The sequence below is a fragment of the Ascaphus truei genome, chromosome 18, assembly GCF_040206685.1.
Source record: "Ascaphus truei isolate aAscTru1 chromosome 18, aAscTru1.hap1, whole genome shotgun sequence".
Classification (NCBI taxonomy): Eukaryota; Metazoa; Chordata; class Amphibia; order Anura; family Ascaphidae; genus Ascaphus; species Ascaphus truei.
In genome coordinates, this window is record NC_134500.1 from 25,856,664 (window position 1) to 25,874,269 (window position 17,606).

The following is a 17,606-nucleotide window of genomic DNA, read 5'->3' on the forward strand; positions in this document are numbered from 1 at the left end:
GCTCTCAGCTTACTTTATTTCCGCGTATGCCTGAATCTTTTAACCTTTCTGTCTATCGTCAGCCAGGCTACACCTGTATCATGATATTCAGCTTTTCCTGTATAGAGCCATCTAATCAAATCTATAATTTCCCTTCCATTAGAATTGCTTCTCTCCACTCTCCCCCACAGGCTAGTCTGGTTCATGAATGTCTCTGAAGTGTGACAGTTATGTTCATTAAAAACGGGCAAGAACTTCATAGTATACACCAGATATTATATCATCGTTATTGGTTTTATTGCAGAGGCTCCAGCAGGAAGTACATGCCAGATGTCCTTTCTTTAAACTGATTGGAAGAGTCATTCGTCCTGACATGTAACTTGTTGGCTGTCTTCCCTGTCCCAGCTTCCACGCCTTAAACAAAAAAAAAAAAAAACACAACAAAGAACTGCGTAATACCAGTTATTCTATATAAATGCGAGGTCGGGCAACGTTTGCTAGTTTGCAAGCCTCAGGGCAGGAAGCTACACCCTTTTGCAATGGAAGAGACTGACATTCATACAGGTAAAGCAAAAGAAGCTACAGACACAAGGTAGTGCTGACTCCTTACCTGCCAGAGACCCGCAGTCCACAGCTTTATGCTGTAGCACTCTGGTCAATACAGACTGATGGTACAATGCTCACTAGCCCTTGAGCACTGGCTGTATGATCATTACCCTACACTTCTCCCGACGGTACAACACCACTGAATCATTCAAATGAAGACAGTGACCATTGCAAAACCAAAACAAAGTCAACCGATAATGTATTCATTATTTAAAGTAGAAATACCCCATAAAACTAAAAAGCTTGCATAAAAAACGAAATAATGAATAAATGACCCTATATTTTGAATCAAGTATTTACCAAAAAATGTTACCAAATTTATGCAATATTGGCGCAAGCCAGCATTTTTTATTTGTCAGACAAATACAAAAGGAAAGAAGTGACTCACAAGGTCATATTATGTGTGGTTATCTCCTCCCAAAATCTTTCAAATTATACTCCCACACTACAATCTGGTGCTCATGTAAAGTACCTGCATACTGTAGATTGGTGCCAAGAAACGCAGAAGGAACATTCCTCTCCTAGGACATACATGTCAAAATATTCACAGCTGCATGCACGGCCAACACTCCATAAAAAATAACACATGACCGGCATTAAAAATTGCCCACAGTAAGATAGTTTCAAATATGATTTTGTGCTGAGGACCGCAAAAGTGGCTAGCAGGGGGTCTCCAGAGCTGAACCGCATTTATTTCAGCTCCGGGGACCTCTGGTTCCAGAAATACTTACCAGGGAAGGTGCTGCAGGTCACTTCCTGGTTGTGGCTTCCTATTGGCCCACATAGCACAGAGGTTTAAACTCCATTTTGTTTCCCCTGGAGAGGATGTATCTCGGTAACCAGGTGGTCCTCAGAGCTGAAATTAACACAGTTCAGCTCCAGAGACCCTCTGCTTCCTATGTAAAACAAAATTGGCGTCAAATAAATAAGCCAGAAAGGGAAACGTCTCCTTTAAGAGCTTTAACGCAGTCCAGATTACATTCTTTGCGGTGACATGGGAGTGGTCGCTTACCCAAGGCTCCACAAAACACAATTGGCTACTGAACATGCTCTAGGTGTCTTTCAAAAAAAGACTGTTTCTTTATCAGGGCTCATGGCAAAAGACAATGCTCTTATTCAGGTCCTTAAGAGGTTGCAAAGACCGGTCTAGCAGGAATGGTTCAGAACATTCATACCATAACCAATGTGGGAAGCATGTGTGTGACAACAAATCAGCAAACTGTCGCCACCCAGAACACTTCAAAGCTTCCTCACCATTCTTCAAACACTGCGGGAGCAGTGCCCCAAGTTTATTAAAGGAAACAAAAGCAAACGGGATTTTTCCTTTGACAAGTCTGGTGCTGCTTGCACGTGTCCCAGTTTCAGAGCCAGGAAGTTTGACAAATAGACCCCTACAATTAATTGTAGTCATTGCAGTCAGTCAGATAAAAGGCCTGACCCACTATATCAGCAATGAGCTTACAGATGAGCTACTAAAGGGTCATACTGACCTATCAGTATTCCCCAAACAAGCTTATAGCTGGAATATAAGTGGTCACCCTTCATACATTATGCAGTATATCATTGAATTCCTCCTCAGTGCTCTCCACGTAACTCGTCTACACCAGGGGTGGGCAAACTTTTCCCCGTGCGCACCCCTGCCTGCTCTCCTGGGCGTCTCGCGCCCCCATCCCTACTCAGCCCCGGTGTCAAATGATGCGCAGGGTCATGTGACCTCATGTTGCCATGGTTGCCGCAGCGCCATTTGACGCCGGGTTACCATGACGACGTGTCGCTGTAAGTTTAGGGTGTTATAGAGGGGCCACCGGAACTCAAAAAAGGTCAACCTCACATGATCTGCTAAAGATTTTTCTCAATCAGGCCCAGATTTCCAGTGTGATAGCCCAGAGTGGAAAAAATAAGCCATATTTACTAAGGAGACTTCTGCAATAAGACACCATCCAGCACTGGAAAGACATCTTAGGGCAGGAGATGTGTGAACATCCCCAGCAGACGGAATGACCCGCGAGCGGGCGGTGGATAAATAATGTAATAATAGAATAATAAATATGTGAGAATAAATAAACCCCATCCCCCAGCAATTGCAGCAGCCAGTCAATGAAAATGTCTGAACATTGATTGGCTGCTGAAACTGATGTCGCGCTGCGGCAGCCTGGAATCGGAGTTTGGAAAGGCTCCAGTGACTATGGCAGCGGCGACGCCGTGCTTTGCAGCCAATGGTAGTTTCAACAATTAACACTACCATTGGCCGCCAGGGGTCGGTGACGAACGCGCGCACGTCGTGTAGCACGGTGTGTGCTCCAGCCCTTACAGTCCATCCAGCTGAAGCAAATGTATTTTATACCAGCTGAGAAAGGGCAAGAATGAAAACAATTGTGGGGGAAATAACCCTTATTTACCAAATATAGACACCATAGTGCTATAGAAAGTTGTCTTTTACTAGGCCCAATGGTCATACTTTCATCGCTTTGTCAACATCAAGCCCTTTAACAGAGCCACTTTTCAAAAGTTATTACCAATCTTCAACCACTGTTTTTGCCATGTAGTGTAATTAGGTTTCCATGTCTATAAAAATACTGTAAAATTACCATAATGTACAGCAAAATCCATGGCAAAGGTCAGGTGTGTTTTGACTATTATACTTTAAACTTTCTGTAAACTGAAAACCTGACAAAACAATATTATTTGCAATACCACTCCAACAAAAAAGTAAATGGATACATAATTTTGTTTAGCATAATTTCTGTGTGTCTGGCAATTCCCAATGTTGAGTTCAGCCATAGAATACCAAGTCATGTCAAAGCATTATACATTTACAACGCCCTACTGTCAAAGAACAAAATGCATCACACCCTATGCTTTGACTTAGGAGGTGGAGATCAGTTCCCATCAGCAAAAGATGATGTAAATAATTGTCAGTGAACTCTGGACTATTTTCTCTCAAGTTCCCTAATGTTTCCTCCATGCAATATTCCTGTTTAATTTAAGCTTGATGCTATGAGTAGTTGTTTTACACCCCTCAAAGGTGATAACCAGTCCCTTGAGAATCACGCCGTTACCCGTCCTATTTAAATCTGGCAGTAGTAAACATAGCCTGATCTATCTTCAAAAATGTTTCATAACAGCCATAGCTGCAAAAATTGCTGCATAATTACAGTATTTTTACAGTTATGAGAGTTATTAAATAAAAGTAATATATACAGCTCAACCCCCTTATAACACTGTGCTTGGGGTCCAAAGAATCACATTGCGTTATAAGCGGATTGTGTTAGAAATAATGTACAGTTGTATGCATTGTACAATAAAGTATTTAAGATACCAATAATCGTGTTGTAAAGTATTCATAAATATGAAAATTGGGAGCCACCCTTGCATCGCGTTGTAACGGATCGTGTTATAACAGGGTTGAGCTGTATTGTATATTCTGTTTACAACTATAAATATTATTGTGCAGTTTGTATCTAGATAAAATAAAGAAGGAATTACCAATTTATTATGGATACTTTAATATGCTCCAGTAAACGGTTTTTCATAGCAGGAATCCCTGCTAATCAGTGTGTGTATGACAGGCCTGCCCAACTCGTAAAGTGAGAAGGGCCGAACTGCTCCAAGGAAAAAAATTTGGGCCGCACGGGTTAAATCATCATCATCTCTCCCTCTCATCATCATCATCCTCATATCTCCCCCAGAACCCCTCACTATCAACCTTTACGATACTCCCCATCTATCTCTCATACCCCCATCTCTCCCCCTCACCCACAATACCCCCCTCCACATCAAACACACAATACCCCCTCCACATCCCCCCAGCCCATTCCATGTCAGCAGCCCCCCCTTCCCCCCAAGTCAGCATCCCATGTCAGCATCCCCCCCCCACAAGTCAGCATCCCCCCCATGTCTCTCTTCCCTCAATACAACACTCTCTCTCCCCCTCCCCTAAATCACACCCTCTCCCCCTCCTCTCAATATGACTCTCTCCCTCTCCCCTCAATATGACACTCTCCCTCTCCCCTCAATATGACACTCTCCCTCTCCCCTCAATATGACACACTCTCCCCCTCATGTGCAGTTCCTACCTCAGAGAGTACTGCCAGACTGCGGCGAATCAGTCAACTCTTTACTCATTTTCCCTCTCAATGGAGGCATTATGTGAGTTGCTTCTCTCCCAGGTGCCCAAATTACAAGAAATGGGCAAGTCTGGGTAAGTAGCAGATAAGGTTTATTACATCAGAGAAACGAAAAGTAAGTTACACTCACAAAGTATTAAAAACAGCCCAGTGTTAGCCCGATCGATCCGGTGGAGCCCTTCCCTCCAGTGGGGCTCCCGCTACCGCGTCCGACGGCGGGACCGGAAGAAGGGATCTTTCCGGATGTCAACAGGCTGGCTGGGTCCCTCACTCAATAGGCTCCGGCAGGGAACTACGCGTTTTGCAGTGATGCTTCGTCAGAGGAGTCTGAAACGCGTAGGGTTGTATGTACTAGTTTTTTGTTTGTCCCCATTTTCTATTTTATGTAGTCTTAATAAACTTTTTTAGCCCTCCATTCGGTGAGCTGATGGTGCATTTTTTGGACGCTAGCGAATCTTTATTCCAATCCATATCTACTACGTATGTTGTGCAGGCCTGGTGTATGACAACAAGCAGCTGTAACCTCCAGCACTCAAAACTTCCTCAATATGAAACAACCATTAGCAGGAACAATTCACCAATTCACCCACCTCTTGCAGTAGTTTTGTTTTTAAGCAGCTTCATTGTCAAATTAACCTCTGGATGTGCTCCATCTCTGAACACATATTCCACAATACAGCTTCAAGTTATAACAGTTGCCCAAATATATATGGCTATAGTGAACAAAGTCACACTACAGAACCGTTAACGGAGTTACCGAGCTTTGCAATGGACACTGGGTAAAAGAGAACTATACAGACTAGCTATATAATATTGTGGAAGAGGTCGATCCAGTCAAATATGAGAGATGATATAGTTATTGTTATCAACAGAAGGAACATGGATTGTCTGGGTGTGCACAGAGGTACCGATTTCCCAAAATATGCTCTAACAATTTTAAGTGAAGTGAGCACTGAGCTCAAAACTGACAGGAGAGTTGTGTGAAGTTATTCCTGTTCATACGCAGTGTACTGTTTGTATATACAGATCTGTGTAAAACCACCACCTGCTTTACCAGCCTCACCCCAGGAAAGTCTTTCCCCACAGGAGGTATTTGTCTATATTAGGAATATATACTGTAATATCGCTCACTCCATTCAATTATTCTTCCAACCCAACCACCTACATCTAATTTCATAATGTGGTCGCACACCAGGGCTTTTGATTCTCATTTACTTCACTGTAATGTAAATTCAATGGCAGATCGACACGGCCAGACAGTGGAAGGTTATCTGTCCGTTCAGCCCCATTGTCTCCATCTTCTCATTGAAAAATGCCAGGGAAGTTGTCGTTTCTGCATGACACCCTTATCTCGTTTTGTCTCTGCAATATTAACGCAGTCCTTAAAGTATCAGGTACAGTGGCACTTTATGCAGATACTCAGACTACCCCTTTTTGGTTAAAGAATTGTATGCAAAGTATTTCTTTTCGGCAATCTCCAATGCAATGAATTTACAGATGTAGGAAAACGTACTGTTTTTGGCACTATGGCAAGACGTGGGACCGCGACTGTCCCATTTACGGAGGATTATCGCTGTGGGGAGGGGGGGGGGTTCAGATCCAGGAGCATCAATCCACCCCTCCCTCCAAAGCGCTACAGCTGCCGGTTTTAGACAATTTGCCATGAAAAAAAAATCTGTGACTATCTCGCAGTAACGCTGCGAGACTTCTGCAGCCAGACTAATGGCCCATCGGATGAACACATTTGAATGGAACTCACGCTGTGTGAATCCTACTGGGCTGCGAGTCCCATTCAAACGCAGAGAAACCCGCTGTGTTAATACGATGGGCCATTTGAGCCTGCTCTGGAACATCTCACGAGTTACTGCGAGATAGCCACAGATTTCTCAAGGCAAGTGGTCTAAAGGCGTGGCTACATCTGTCTCTCCAGGGCTACCCAGCCACGGCTCTGGAGACAGCCAAGTCTTGCAACATTTGTATTTAATAAAACCTTTAATGCTTTCAACTGTACTATGGACCTACTCCTGCTTTTCCACTGGCGTGTTCAAAACAGGGTTACAGTGGGCAAGTCACTTCAGTTTCCAAAATATTTTACTTTTGCCATTACTTTTCCTTCTGTATCCCGATTGGAAAGCTCATTACAAAATCCTTCATCAGGAGTCTTCCATTCTGTAGGTCGGTAGAATTTTAGCGGTGTGTACCAAAACAAACTTTCCCTAGTCTGTTCAATAATTAGTTCATATGCAAATCAAGAAGTGGCAAGTAGTTTATTGTCCAGTCCGTTAATACCTCTTAATAGGTTTAGGATAAACACTTCTGCCACGAGATACTTCTAAACAGAAATAAACAAGGTTTTCTAAATGCAATATAAAAAGTCTTGGCTCCTGTCTCCTCCCTGGCTGAGACCAGAATGAGCCCCTGTGTGTTCTCACAAGTCCGACATATCGCTCCTGAGATTGGCTATAGGTGCTAGCCCCTCTGCCTTAATTAGCCTTTTGAACAGGGGAGTTTCCAGCAGTCAGGCAGCTTGCCTGGCAAACCATTGTTTGTACTGCTGGTTTGCAAGTGATGGGTCTGAAAAACCCATCACACGGTGTCTCTTAAAACATACCCTTCATTGAAAATGGGGGGGGGGGGGGGGGGGAAATACACCTTATACTTGGCAAGAAACTCATGTTTACACCACCGCTTGGACACATTTTGGCTAACTACTGTAAACTTGCCTTCATGTGTTTGTAGCTGGCAACTCCATGAGACAGGTTGCAGCCACACCCCAAGCTTAATTGCAACTACAACAGAGAAACAAAGAACACAGAACTTAACTGTCTCAAGCTCAGCACCCTGATTTACAGTATAACCCCATCGTAGCAGCAACCATCTCCTTTTGGGGCCTCCACAGTTACCAAGACAACACGTTTGTTACAATGTTGCAACACCATTACTTTTTACACATATCCCCCTAGCAACTACCCTAAGAAAAAGATTTAACTGCTTAAAGTTAAAATGAACACACACACACACACACACACACACACACACACACACACACACGTATAATCTTTGTTGGAGATCAAATTTGTGTGAAAAAAGAAATGTAAAAAATATCTAATATTAGACAAGGTGTTACACGCTTATGAACTTCAGTTCAAGTTCAAGGTATCGTGCTCAATGAGACTGGTGTGTGAGAAGACATCCCAGCTTCACCGGTGCAGTACAGGCATACCCCGCATTAACGTACGCAATGGGACCGGAGCATGTATGTAAAGCGAAAATGTACTTAAAGTGAAGCACTGCCTTTTCCCACTTATCGATGCATGTACTGTACTGCAATCGTTATATACGTGCATAACTGATGTAAATAACGCATGTGTAACAGGCTCTATAGTCTCCCCGCTTGCGCACAGCTTCGGTACAGGTAGGGAGCCGGTATTGCTGTTCAGGACGTGCTGACAGGCGCATGCGTGAACTGCCATTTGCCTATTGGGCGATATGTACTTACTCGCGAGTGTACTTAAAGTGAGTGTACTTAAAGCGGGGTATGCCAGTAATACATTAACAGCCGCGCAGGCGATTAATGGACAAGTTTATCTGAACGTGGTGCAGTCCGACACCCGGTCCCACTAGTAGGGGAGACAATTCTAACAAAGTTGCAGGTCTCTCTCCAGTCGGGAAATGCTGTTTAATGCTGCGGGTATGCAGATTGTACTAGCCGTGAAGGGATTAATTAAAACAGCTCTGCATGTCTCTACAGCAATAAAGGAGTTCATTACCGCAGCTCTGTGGGCCTCTTCAGCAACGAAGAGTTTAATTCTGACTGCTCTGGTGTTCTCTGGAAGATATGATGTTAATAACCACAGTGCAGTAGGGTTTAACAGTGGATACTTTATAATTTATCCGAGTACCAAAGTGTGTTAAGGCATCCGTCCGCACTAATCACCTTTTTGGCATTTTATCTGCTTAGTTAAAGATAGCTTTCCTTGCCCTTCCCAAAACTGTTTTATTTTTAAGATCTTATGTTTCATTCAGGAGAGAAGAGTGTTTGAAATATTAAAAGGGCTTATTCTATATCGGCCGATTTCAGATGTATTTTTCCATTGACTTCATCGAGGAATTTTTGGCAGAAGACGGCCCGATTGACCAATATAGAAAAAGTCTCTCAGTGTCCGGGGGTCAAAGTGAACCTCTCCCCAGGGCACAGTGCAGTCCAAAGTTTAAGGGCTCGCTCAGACAGGCTGCTCCTTCAGCGTGCCTGCGTTCGCGCCTCTGCCGCATGCTCCTGCAGCACAGCGATCTCTGCTCAAACTGCAGCAGTTGGGTCGCAGCGTTTGGAGGCATGGCGGGGGGGGGGGGGTGTAACGCACACGTCACGGAGCTGGTTCGCCTTTATTGGCTGAACCAGCTCACGTCACACGACAGTAGCACAAAATTTAAATTTTGGTTCTGGCGGCAAAATGTCGCAGCGACAACGTTGCACTTTGCCGCCGGTGGGGTTTTCAGTTTGTAAACTCCCACCGAACAACCAGAAATTGCGACGGACGTGCGCGGGTAAGTCGCAACGCTGCCTGTCTGAGCGAGGCCTAAGGCCACGCCACGTCCATAGAAGGACAAGCCGCGCTGAGCCGTGCGGACGCTCCGTGCTGAGCCCCGGCATCCTCAATGAGGATGTCTTTAGAGGGGGCTCACGCGAGCGTCCGCAGGCGTGCTGACGAGTTGGCGTGCTGAAAACATCCAATCAGCGTGAAGCAGCGTCAACGTCACGGCGCCGTGACGTTGACGTGTCACGGGCGATTGGCCCAGCGACGTCACTGCCCCGCCTCCCGATCGCGGACGCTGGCTCGCCTGCACGGGCATGAAATCGCTCATGCTTGATCAGGTGAGCATCAGCGTCCGCACGGCTCAGCGCTGCTCGACGTTCTATGGACGCAGCCTAAAGCGGAGCTCAAAAAGGTACTGCATGTGGCTGACAAAGTACACGACGCGGTTGCCGCTTGAAATCACAACTTCAGTTGTCTCCTTCAAGTGCAGCGGCGACAACGCCGGGTGTCGTTTTCTGTTTGAAAACACACACACACCAAAGCGCAAGAGTGGCGAGCGCGCGCAAGCTTCATCGCATTCTGTGTGAACGCAGTCTAAAAGTGTCGCCTCAGAAGCTAGAGATTAAGTCATGTTTGTTTAACAGTACAAGCATAGGGGGAATGATACCAACATTATAGGCGTACAACTCATATAGGCGCCAGGGACGGGATTGCCACTTTAAAGCTGAAAATCAGAAGCTGAATCTAGTTGAATGCGGAAATGCCACTTAATTAACATGAAACAAAAACGACGTAAATTAAAATGTCATTGAAAATAAACCTGGTGCATTAAATACCAATAAGTTCAAACCAAAGCATGTTGTATAAAAAGGTTTTGACTTCCATGTTTTTATCCGCATCACATAATTGTGCAATGGTTTAATAGTTTGCAATTTTGGACACGGAAGTGAAATAGTTTTATAATAATAAATAATAATAATAATAGCATGTTCTTGTATAGCGCTGCAAGTTTTATGTAGCGCTTTACAGAGACGTGTCCCTGCCCCGTGGAGCTTACAATCTATGTTTTTGGTGCCTGAGGCTCAGGGATATAAAGTGACTTGCCCAAGGTCACAAGGAGCCGACACCGGGAATTGAACCAGGCTCCCCTGCTTCAAACTCAGTGTCTTTACTCACTGAGCCGCTACTTCTCCCTTTTTATGGAAAAAAGCCTATACATTGTCACCCCCACCATTTTCTGCGGACTGCTCATTTAGATAGGAGTACTAAACTACAATGAACAAAAGCAGTATCTATTTTACGTTTTCTTATATTAGTTGTTGTGGTGCAGTTAGGCTTCCAGGTTAATATTAAGGAAGGTATTAAATGTATCTTAAATTATGACACACACACATTGACGCATATTTACTATAGCGGTGCTATGCCAAAACTCCTCCTCGTGGCAGAAGTCACCTTACAGCCTTATACTGAAATGAGTTATAAGTTGTCTACCAGCGCAGGAAGGGGTATTAGAGAATAGTAGCAGTAAATATGGCCCATTATGTCACTGATATCTTTGAATGCGGTGGACAGATGTGTTGCCCTCTTCCTGAAATCAGTGACGCATTGTGGCAAATTCATCAAGCTCGGGAATAAATGCATTCGTTGCCTTGAGTGGGAGTTAAGGCCTCATGGTGTGCAGTAACCCATATCCACGGCCTAATTAATTCCCCCATAAATGTATTTGCGCCGACATTTACGGATAGTCACCAGAAAAACAAAATGTTTGCAATGTTTTGGCAAAGTACGAGAAAGTCTGTGGTTTTCACCCATATTATGCAAAAATGCAGTATTTAAATGTGAATCTGTGCCATTCTGTACAGTGAGCGAAATGCAAGCAAATTTTTTTTAGAGGACAGCAATTTTCCCGGGGAATTACTAATGCATAATGAGTTTTGTGAACCTGTATGTAAGTTTTGCATGTCTAGTGTTGAAAGTTCATGTGCGAGTGTGTTACTGGACTCACATCCGAACACTTTACATGGTATCACATCCTGAAATGTCAGGCAAGAACAGTGATCACAATTAGCAATAGGTTTGTTTCCTGCTGCAGGCAGTTTGTACTTGGACCTAAAAACTCAACCAATGTTCACCATAAATTATCACTGAAACCAAGACAAACTCACAAAAGGGTGCTAAGCTTTAACCTTCACATAAATAGGAGGAAAGGCGTGCTAAAGCTTAGCACCCCTTTGTACCTCTTGGCCCAAATGTCTCCCCAAGGAGACACAGATGGGGCAATTTCTACTTTATCTTTAACAGCTGATCCATTCAGTACAATATTAGCTGCTTTGTTGCCTGCTGCAAAAAAGGAGTTATGGATATTACTACTGAATCTTGTTCTTTGTTACGATCGTGAAACGCTAAGTTATTTTATGGCAGGATTTGTACATAAGTCGTAATTACAACTCACAGATTTTATAAGCATTTCGGATGTCACATCATAATAAAGTACCGGGGAACTAATAATGCGCTCTATATTGGTTTTATAAGAGAAAAGCGGGGTGGGGGGCACTGCAGAAAATCCACTCGGCACACCTGGCATGGTCTCTGCAGTGCAGCTGGTCTGGGACCAGCATTTGGTTCGTGGAGAAAAAGCTTTGTGGCTGAAACTGTACCATAATACCCATTAGCACTACACAATACAGCAAGTTCATTTAATGTACAGACTCATTTACTCCCAACACACACAATGTTGCTTGAGGCCATGCACAGGGCAGTTCAAGGGGAAGAAAATAGGAATTAATAGTGAGTGGCAAGTAATGATAGATATGAATATCAGTTAAAACTGATCAATTAGATTGTAAGCTCTTCGGAGCAGGGACTCCTTTCCCCAAATGTTACTTTTGTGTGAAGCGCTTCATCCCATTATGTGTTATGTGTTATTTATATGAGATTGTCACGTGTATTACTGCTGTGAAATGATATGTACATTAATGGCGCTATATAAATAAAGCCATACATACATACCTGTTGGGTGTTCATCAAATACCCTTTACACTGCAAAAGGTGCTTAAAAAAAAGAAGGACCTGCAACATGCCAATACCAATTATTTAAAAGAAAAAGCAGTCGTTTGACACCAAGAATTGGGAAGAAATTTTTAAATATACCAAACAAGACAGGAGGGCTGGGTCTACCATGCCTTATTTCCTACTACAAGGCAACCCAGACAAGCCAACTAATACTATGGCACTCTAATCCAGTCCACAGACGTTGGGTATCTTTGGAAACGGATTTAGTTGAATTAAGTAATCTTCTGTGGTCCCCAGTGAGAAAGAGGCCGGAAATATTCAAATCCAGACAAATTATAGCCCACTCACTCAAATTATGGGACTCTGTAGCGATTAGACACCTCCTTACAACACGTAATATACTTATGACTCCACTATATGACAATCCAGAATTTAGTACAGGAATGGGCCGTAATAGGTTTATAGACAGGAAAACAGCAGGTGTCACAAGTTTAAAAGATGTGGTGGGGGTGCCCATTCATAGCAGCTTATTGGCTGGAAATCAAAAATGTGGTCACAAAGGTTTTTCGGTTTGGATCTACCAATGGATCCCTGGTTATTTCTATTAAAACGAACCATATCACCCCCTCACGAGACATGAAAATAAATTACTATGCCACATATCTTCAGCCGCAAGACGCGAACTAGCGGCAGTATGGAAACAAACAACTATTCCCTCAATCCCCAAAATTAAAAATAAAATCTGGCAGATTTGCTGCATGGAAAAACTGGTTAGTCTTAATAACGACACTGCGCGGATTTTCAGAAGGTGTGTGTGTGGTTACCTTGGATTTTGGGTGCTGGTCAACTAGAAATTAATACCCACTTAATTTTGCTGTAAAAAATGTTACTTATATTAATTGTGTGATTGAATATTACAAGATGATTTGTTAGGTAAAATTCTAAATGAATGTGTTCTCCCGTCTATTTTCTGTACCCTTCCCCCCCTTTTATTTTCTCCATTTCCCTCTCTCCCTAAAAATTTTAATAAAAATTAAGTTAAAAAAAAAAAAAAGCAGTCGTTTGTCTGACTTAATACAAAGGATCAACAGTAAATATTTAAAACATTGGGGCAAAGCTCTTTGGATTGTATTTAATAATCATTTGAGCAACATTTATACAGATAAAAAAAGGACGAATAGAGATTTTCTACACTACTGTATATATTCTCTGTACTGTGGAGAGTTAGTAAGTAATTAGTCAAATAGATGGGGTACAGGGGGTGTGGAAACAATAGTATTGTCACATTTAAACCAATGCAGCCAAGTGATAAGGGGGGGAAAGGAAACTCGTCGCAGAAACAGTGTTAAAATGAAAGGTATCACTGCAACATCTGTGATGGTTTAAGTGCTTATCACCTCTACCTACCATCCAGAACCATAGAGGTTAACAGATTTACTTCAGCTTCATAAACCCTCTGCAAATCTTAAATGTACTTATTGTGCTTGCATACAACTGTCAATAACACTAGAGCATCTCCCAAGGGTTACCAGAATAAAAAAGGGAAAAAAAAAAAAAAAAAATAGAGAAAAGCTAGATTATATATTAATATTAAGGTTGTAATGCCTTTTAATAAACCAACATATCAATGATAATGTGTTTTTCCGTTAAAAGGTTTCACAACCCATTAACTATCTTGCTCTTTCTGGGACCAGTATGGCTACTAGCACCCTTTAACGAAGAGGGACTTATTACAGCTCAACCCCCTTATAACGCTACGCTTGGGGTCCAAAGAATCACATCGCGCTATAAGCGGATCGCATTAGAAATAATGTGCAATTGTATGCATTGTACAATAAAGTATTTAAGATACCAATAAATCGTGTTGTAAAGTATTCATAAATACAAAAATTGGGAGCCACGCTTGCATCGCGTTATAAGCGGATTCGCGTTGTAACGGATCGCGTTATAACGGGGTTGAGCTGTACCAACAAAAAAAGGATCATGGACAAATTAGAATATTATTTGTAAACTCATTCAAACCACATGGCACGGACGCCAATAGCACATTATTTAAAAATCGATGTGTCTTTATATCTTAAAGACAACAGCTGTAATCTTATACAGTACGTGCATCATTCTCAAGCTGAGTGACAAATCCACACTCGCTCTCTCGCAAGGAAAAGGTGTTGACTAAAAAAAAGCTTTTCTTTTCACAGATAAGATACCACTCATTTCTGTATGAAGTAAACATATGATAGGGTTTCAGAGAAACACAAATACAGTTAATTCCACTCACAATGACAATGTCATTAAGCTCATGAGACATACCAGACAACAATTCCCACAGTGACACACAGTTCACCTCCTTACTCAGTGGGCTCAGTGAAACATTTTTCAGCCTCTTCCCAAAGAGAGATCAGTGACACATTGTGGAGGTCTTGACATGTTATGTGCTGCACCATCTGCAGAGACTCAATGTTTGATGTTTCAGAGGGGATCATATCCTGTAATATACCTACAATTCTCCATGGTCAGTATGCAAACTAAAATATTTTATTAGTCTTTTGGGAGCAAAACTCAGGGGAAATGGCGAGTAGAAAAAAACATTTGTTTCAAGGGAATATAAATTAATATCAGCTGTATTTTGATCAATGTCTGTTTGTATCCCTTGTGAGTGATCTGTGAGACATCACTCAGTATTGTTCCACAGAAACTGGAATGAAATATACTGCAGCCCCCACCAAAACCCTAATGATACAAATCTCCCCCTCTACCTTTTAGTAGCATCAGATAGATCTCCTATCAGTTATATATCTACATATTGATAATCAGACAGTTTGATAACCTAATAGAATTATTTCATTCACCTGAGAACGAATGAACACACACACACACACCTAGATTGTAAGCTCCTGGGGGCAGGAACCTATTTCCTATTGTCTCAGCTTGTCTTCACATTTACTGTATGTACTCTTTGTCATACCACGTTATTCATCGTCCACCCTCCCACTTTGTACTGCGCTGCGGAAAATGTTGGCGCCATACAAGTAAAAGGCAATATAATCACAGATCACCGTGACCGTAGCATTTTGGTCATCATCTTCTGCCACACAATGTTGGTCGGTGCTGCGATAAAACGTAATAACACCCACATTTCATTATATAGCTGCTTAGCTGATCGTCAGCCTTAAAGCCCAGTTTTTGATGCAAAATAAAATAAAATGCTGTTTTCCCAAAACTCTACAAAATCTACATGTGTTTATTTTCCAGTCTCCCTGATGCAAACTGGTGCAGTGGGTGCCCAGATGGAAACAGATTCAGAAAATATTGCTGTTAAACTGCATTTTGCTTAAATAAATCGAAATGGATCATTTTGCCCATTTAACTTTTTGCAGCAAAAACATGATAAACTAAAAAGTACCCAACATATCTAATTTAATGTGTTGATCCAATTTAAAGCACCACATGTTGAATCTAGTTTTTTTTTCACCAGAAAAGTGAGACATCACCATCCTCATTACAAGGGAGCTTTAACTTTTTAAGCAGAATACAATGTGGTTGGCAAACAGCAGCTAATAGTCAAACGCGTAGGAGGATACATACACACTTAACCTAATGAACAGATGACTGTATATAGGATAAGAGACACTTCAAGAAGATCTCACAAAATGCAAAGATAATATCAATAAATTAGGTAATAGGTGGGGCTTAAAGCAAGAGGAAAAGAGAGACATGCCTCAATCTTTTTAGGTGAATCATGTCAAAAATGAGTCATTTTACACAGATCATTCCCAACCCAAAACCAACATGAAGAAAAAAAAACAACACACACACACATGGGAGGAAGAGAAGTGAAACAGCTGTAGCACATCTGTCAAACTTACTTTGTCCTGCTTGCTGTCCTCAGGCTGGGGGGGCACTGATGCAGCTGGGGGAGACTTGATACCAGTTGCTCCTGCACTGGAAGTGCTAAAGGGCTGTCCCGAGCTTCCCATGGTGGTGCTACTGGTGGGACTGTGACCTCCTTTTTCCCCTGTCTCCACTTTAATGAGCCTGTGCTTGGGAGACACATACTTGACCTCAGGGGTGGGGGATGGTGAAGAAGGGGATTGAGCTGTGGCAGGAGCTGAGGGGTTGGGTGCAGTGGAGGAGTTGAGAGGGGCGCAGGAACCGGTGACCCCAGAAGTAGTGTAAGGATCCTCAAAGTCTCTCTCCTTCTGCAGCTTGTAGGCAGTCAGGATGTCCGGCTGTCCCGTTGGAGTGATGGGGAACGGGGGTGATGTGGAGTGATGGTGGTGATGGTGGTGGTGATGGTGCATAGGGGCTGCCCCGGGCTGGCACTGCCTGTAATCCGGTTTAGGAGGTGCAGGAGGCGGTGGCTTGGAGCTCTTGAACCCCAGGTGCTCCTTGATCCATTTGGCCATGCTGCCGGCGCATTGCTGTCCCGTGCTGGACGCTGGTGAGGGGCTCCCTCTGATGCTGCTGCGGGTGGGGTCCACTGGTTGCTGTTGGGTAGCGCTGGCTGAAGCCGAGGAGTGTCCGCTCAGCAGCATGGGGGAGAGAAGCAAAAGCAAGCGAGCCAGGGACTACAAGCAGCGTGGTGAGCAGATACAGGTCTGTATGAAGAGGCTGTGTGTGTGTCCAGTGCACGTTATATAGATACACACACACACACGGCTCAATGCACTGGAAAGGGAACGCAGTGCGCCACCTAGCGAGGGAAACGTAGCACTGCATAAGCTTCAATTAACTATGCTACAGTAAAAGGGCTGCGCTTAAAGTGACGGCGACGGCGAGAGCGACGCGACGTCGCGTCCAAACAAATGCGTGCGCTTATATATAGTAAGCCCGGCGCGACGGCTTGGTCGCGATCGCTGGAAGTCATCTCTATTTGTTTTTCCAGCGACCGCAGCCTGACGTCACCGTCACTTGTAGCTTCCAACGAGAAGGTTGACGCTAAGGCTGTGTCCATAGAAGGTGGAGCCGCGCTGAGCCGCGCGGACGCTGATGCTCACCTGATCAAGCATGAGAGATTTCATGCACATGCAGGCGAGTCCGCGATCGGGAGGCGGGGCAGTGACGTCGCTGGGCCAATAGCCCGCTAACGCACCGACGTCAACATCACAGTGCCGACGTCACGGCGCCGTGATGTTGACGCTGCTTCGCGCTGATTGGATGTTTTCAGCCGACAGCGCGCTGAAAAACAGCTTTGGCTGTCGGCTGAAAAATCCAACTCCTGAGCACGCCTGCGGACGCGCGTGTGAGCCCCCTCTCAAGACATCCTCATTGAGGATGCTGGGGCTCAGCGCCGAGCGTCCGCACGGCTCAGCGCTGCTTGTCCTTCTATGGACACAGCCTAAGGCCG

At 43.7% G+C, this 17,606-nt stretch overlaps 1 protein-coding gene across 5 annotated transcripts in view; it reads right to left on the bottom strand.

Annotated features, from left to right (window-relative positions):
- Nucleotides 1–16,888, bottom strand: part of SHF (Src homology 2 domain containing F) — a 282,507-nt gene extending 265,619 nt beyond the window's left edge. For 4 of the 5 annotated variants that reach the window (XM_075575896.1, XM_075575897.1, XM_075575895.1 and 1 more), the window contains exon 1: nucleotides 16,126–16,888. In XM_075575896.1, coding sequence (XP_075432011.1) covers nucleotides 16,126–16,794 — 669 coding nt within the window. In that variant the 5' untranslated portion in view covers nucleotides 16,795–16,888. The remainder of the gene's footprint in view (nucleotides 1–16,125) is intronic. The other variant, XM_075575898.1, reaches the window with a different exon arrangement.
- Between the last annotated feature and the right edge of the window lie 718 nt (nucleotides 16,889–17,606).